The 5,298-nt window shown below is 40.2% G+C and overlaps 1 protein-coding gene across 1 annotated transcript; it reads left to right on the forward strand.

Annotated features, from left to right (window-relative positions):
• Window positions 1-635: 635 nt before the first annotated feature.
• On the forward strand, window positions 636-4,662 carry hmgn1b (high mobility group nucleosome binding domain 1b). The gene is made up of 6 exons (XM_089017617.1): window positions 636-824; window positions 2,222-2,248; window positions 2,383-2,409; window positions 2,505-2,546; window positions 3,484-3,591; window positions 3,694-4,662. Exons 1-6 carry the CDS (start codon window positions 807-809, stop codon window positions 3,739-3,741), a joined length of 270 nt encoding a protein of 89 aa, XP_088873743.1. The 5' UTR covers window positions 636-806; the 3' UTR covers window positions 3,742-4,662.
• The last annotated feature ends 636 nt before the right edge of the window (window positions 4,663-5,298 follow it).

The following is a 5,298-nucleotide window of genomic DNA, read 5'->3' on the forward strand; positions in this document are numbered from 1 at the left end:
ATTGGCAGCATTTTGTTGCTTTTGGTGGTCTGGAAAGAAGGTATTTCTTTGAGTTACCGAAATAAATGTGTGACTAATTATATGCAGAGGCTGCAAGGGTCACCAAAGTCATGTTTGGCGTGCAGACGACACAATTACGGAAGCGGTCATTGTGTACACGGCGAGATGGGATTGCACAAGAAAACAATTATTCTGTCGCCATTTTCCCAAGCTTAATACAAAAGACTTGGCTGCAAAAGTACACACCCCTCTCTCAAACCACAGCCAATACATTCGCCGGTATGGCCTCAATCGCTCGGTAAGGCATCAGTGTTCCAAAAACCTTACACTTGAAACCCTAACATTACGACTAACAGACTGTTCTCGTGACCATTTGTCTATTAGCGAGGCTGCGGGGAGAATTCTCGACATTTTTTGGCTTTTTTTCGAAAGCAGATGGCTGTCCAGAAACACACCCACCCCGTCGAAATGGTTGATTGACATGGAAACTATCCAATCCAGAAAGCAGTGCATATTTGAAATCGGGTTGCTGACTGTTATATTATCCAATCAGAATGCGCCATGGCGGGTTGACGATCGTCAATCACACAAGAACTATAAGATTTAAATAAGGAGGGAGGGGGAATCCAATCCGGTTTGAGCTAGTTTTCTTCCAATGGAACATTATCATCTCGCTGCCCTGTATTGGATTGACTGTACTAGTTCAGCTTTATCTGGAGTCTACGAGAACAGTATATTTTTGTCCCGTATTCAGTTACGTTTCGCAGATTTTTCCCTTTTCCGCTAACACTCCTCACAAATCTAACATGCCTAAAAGGAGCAAAGTGAGTAAACCGAGATTATTCTTGCATTCAATAATACAGCATTTATAACGCACTGCTGCCTCTAAAATGCTTTTTGGAGCGCGAGTTGCTTGTTATTCGCATTGTACTTTTGGCCAAACGTCAAAAATATCGCGCTTACAGCCACCCCGAGTTTGTATGCGTCGTTCTGATTTTGTTTCTGGGAAGTGATTGTTACTCTTATCGCTCGGTGCATTGTCCAAATTTAACACAATTTATTTTCGTGACTATTTTTGTGTATTCGTGTGGCTTTTGCTGCAGGACAGTGTCGTGCACGGTTGAATGTTTACAAAAATGCGTTTGCGGTGAATGGGCTTTGGGGGAAGTGGTTTTGTCCGTCTACAACGTTTTTTTTTTCTGCCGAGAAAGTTGGCGGCATATTGATTGTCTCAAACGTGCAGTCAGTCACGCAGGATACTTAAGTTGCACTTTGACTATCTGTAAAAGGCTTAAAATATATTTGAATTGTCCCCAAGCTGAGGCCGTTGGGTCTCGGATATTTTATTGTATTGCCACGCCACCTCGTGAGGCATGTTTTATTTATCACTTTTGTTGAACATGAACGCTATTGTTATAACGAGCGGCCGCCATTAGACGCGGTGAAAACGCAGCTGTTTGGACGGTGTTCGTCGTGGTAGCTCGTCGGCTCAGGGAAGGTTATATAATGGCGAGCCTCCGTCAGCACAGCGCCGCTCTTGTTGCTGGGGGGTTCTTGTCGATACTGCGAGTCGAGTGACACGCTTTGGCGAAGAACCTTTTCAAATTAATGGCGGGAACGCTTCACTTCCCTGCTCACTTTTCTCCCCCCCCACCAACCTTGTCTCTCTTCGTATTTATCGCCAATGAAATTATGTGGCGAGTGGGCGGAGCTCGCCACTCTTTCTAACTTCGAATGGGGAAGTTTGCGAAAGCAGTGGCCGTTCGCTTGCTTCCATTTTGTCTGAAATGTTGTTTTACACCTAAGGGTTAAATAACCGTTGTCGACCTCCACGATCCTTCTACTGTTGAGCATACTACTCGCTGCTATATTTTGCGAACTGCAAACTGGAGTCTCTATTTTTGTGTGAAATTTATGTACATGTGTGAATTTTTGCAGTCCTCGGTGTAGGAAGTGTCGCACCGTTAAAAGACCGTCTCGACACGCCCACTCCGAGACAGATAGCCACACTGTTCCTAAGGGAAATTAAAGTATAACCACAAATATTAACTCGTACACACTTTTACTCATAAAATTTAAAACAACCAACCAAGAACGTCCCGAAAATATATACTAATAACAGATAAGGAAGTACTGTACAATATTGACAGATTTAAGTTCATGAGAATACTGTACATAGAATGTTTTGTGTTGATTATAAACGCTATGTTTTATTTTGCAGGATGAGTCAGAGGCAGCTGAGATCATGGTAAAGTATATTTCACAATCTGGTTTTAATTAATCATCCAAATGTAATATCACTGTTGCTCGATAGAGGACAGTAAAATCACATAAAAATCAAGGAGAAAAGTAATCAGTCTGTTTCCCCCCCTCACCATGCAGCCCAGGAGGAGATCGAAAAGACTGACTGTAAGTACATAAACCTCGTTGCACATAGATATAAAGTTGACTGTTTACATTTTGGACGTCACACAATAATAAGTGCAACGCATTCATTTTTGCAGAAGTCCGTACCTGCAAAGCCAGAGCCCCAAACCAAGCCAAAGGTAAGTTGTATTATGTGGTACATAAAGAGGTGCAACGATTAATTGATTGACCCACAAACTAATCAGTCCTCAAATTAAAGTATCATTATGTTTGATAATTGGTTGTTTAGATATACAGTATGTATTATTTGTTTTAAATTTGTACAAATCCTTAGATATCATCTTCTCTACACTAAATAGATGAATCAACTTAATTGACAAATGAATCAAGAATTGCAATAATTCCAGTGCTAGTTGTCCAGTTCTGTGAGACGCCGCTTATAATTTAGTTTGCCAATTCATAATAGCCAGGACTCCCAAATATATAATACTGTGACAACTTATAATGCACCAATTTAATACAGTGTATTGTGCAACTTTTGATTTGTCAAAAGTTATCAAGCCAAATCTGGGTACCTTTCCATACGCTGTGCAGGAAATGCTGTCATTGGGTCCACTGTTGTCGTTTTTGCTAGTCTTTTTTTGGGGGGGTATCCAGTGGGATCGAAATAGTAGTAAATTTAGCAAAACTATTGCTTAGTTGGTAACATTTCAAGCACAATCCGTCCTCTTGCTCTGTACCTCGCCTGCATTTGTGGCCACAAGTTGGCATCAGGAAATAACTTTCAAAATAAAAGCACTACATATTTTATAGTTTATTTGCACTTAATGTGCACTGGGAAGGCCAGTCAGAGACTATTACGCTCGTAGTTGAGATTTTTAAATGTGTTTTCTTTGCTAAATGACAATGGGTTAGTTTTCTCTCATTTTCATTTAAGGATCAGAATGTTAAAATTGAGGAATTCATTTTTAAATGTAAACAAATGCATACAGTCGTGTGAGAACTAATCTTTGAATTGTGTCAATGTCTGAAATATGATTAGGATCATAAATGACGCCAGGACAGGTTCAATGAATTGAGTCTTCATGAATATCTGGGCGATATGTATTGTTGCAGAAGGCAGCTGCTAAGCCTAAGAAAGGTAAGGAGGTGGAGAAGGCCAAGCCCGAGGAGAAGACAGATGATGCCCCTGCTGAGAATGGCGAGGCCAAAGCTGAGGAGGAGGTCAGTGTTGTCATCATGCGTAATCTTGTCATCGTGAAAGCTCATCTTCATTTTAATATTGTACTCAACACGGAAGTGTGCTTGCCTTTACGTATGTTGCAGGCACCAGCCACAGATGCAGCAGAGGAAAAAGATGAGGAGGCGGAATAACATCTCTCAAAACCACATCTTTACCAGTGCTCCCTGTACCTCTTTTCTTGTACAATTCAGGGGAATATTTTTATCGACTATTTTCTAAATACAGGTTTTTTAGTAGTCTGATTGTAGAGAACACTTTTTTTTTTTTTTTTTTTACGAAAGACAAAAAAAAAGTCAATTTGGAGACGGGGGAATTTCATCACATCCCACATTGTAACGTTCAGTGGTTTTCATTTCAGAAATTTTAAATGTGAAGGGAGGGGAGGATACGGGGATGGGTTGCAGTGTCAACAAGCAAACATCATGTTCACAGGATCTTGGTCGACAACTGAAAGAGTTTGCCTGTGTGGATTACATTCCATATGCTTTAAAGGGACAGTGTATGTAATCTGTGCCGGGGCAAAAATGGACACAGTCACACATTGTTTTATTGTTTATACTGAAGAACAGTGTTTTAGAATGTTTGTGGAATTTGTCCTCATGTTAACTCTTGTACTCATGCAGTTTTCTGATGAAATTGGATTAATAAATTTAAAATCCCTTGTCGTGGAGCTCTCCCTATCCAAACGATGTATCTTCTGTGTTGGTCGTGTCTCTGTTCTGTGATAGCATTGCAATAAATTTGTATAGCTGCTGTGAAAAAGGATTTGAAATTTGTATGCAGTGCATAACGGTACATTGTACGGATGCAAAAAAACATGCTTTCATAGCCAACCGACTATGGTGTGTAAGTGTCGAGGGCGGAAAAGAAATCTGGTCTCAATGCCAGCAGACAACCTGTAAATTTATTTGAGATGTTCAACGCATACCAACAGTAGCAATACTCACGCGAAGTTTAGGTAACAGTGCAAGTGTGCAGTTTCTTTTTGTCTTTAGATGTACCTGTGTAATTATTGTTATCAACAGACCAATAAAAGCTCAGTTGGTAGTTGTTATCTTTATTCATTTTATTTTGAGGAGGAGACGGTGATCAAGCTATGAAAAATTTCTTAGGTGACAAGGTTAAATATGTTGCAGCAAAATTATGAGCTGGACTGGGGCTGCTTGTTAGATCTGATGTGAAAAGAAAAATCTATTTTAAATGGCACAAACTATGCTACCCGATGCGTAGGCAACGTCTATTGTTGGATTGAGTCAGGGCCTCAGAGATGATAAAAGATGTTTTATCCAAATCATTTTTTTGCTGTGGGTCACATTGTAGTCATAGTTTCCTGTCAAGGGCCGTTTTGAATTTGGAAGATACCATTACAATGTTTAATCTCCACATATTACGTATAGAGCGCACAAATTAATGAATACGTTGTTTTCAAATCTGAAGTCAAGAATAATGATTTATTGTGGTTTACATACGACAAATTGAAAACGTAGTTCGGACTTTAGCAAGCGCCTTGGCACTCGACATGCTTGATTTGCTTTTGCAGGACAAATAAATAATACATTTCATTTGTAAGCACCTTTCAAAACTCAAGGTCACTACAGTCACAGGATAAGTTTTTCAGTGGGTGAGCAGCAGCAGCCACACGCGCCAACGTGTGGCTGCTGCTGTCACTCAACCCGGAAGTAACTATT

The sequence above is a fragment of the Hippocampus bargibanti genome, linkage group LG16 (genome assembly GCF_051943395.1).
Source record: "Hippocampus bargibanti isolate YZ-2025 linkage group LG16, ASM5194339v1, whole genome shotgun sequence".
In the NCBI taxonomy this organism is placed as follows: domain Eukaryota; kingdom Metazoa; phylum Chordata; class Actinopteri; order Syngnathiformes; family Syngnathidae; genus Hippocampus; species Hippocampus bargibanti.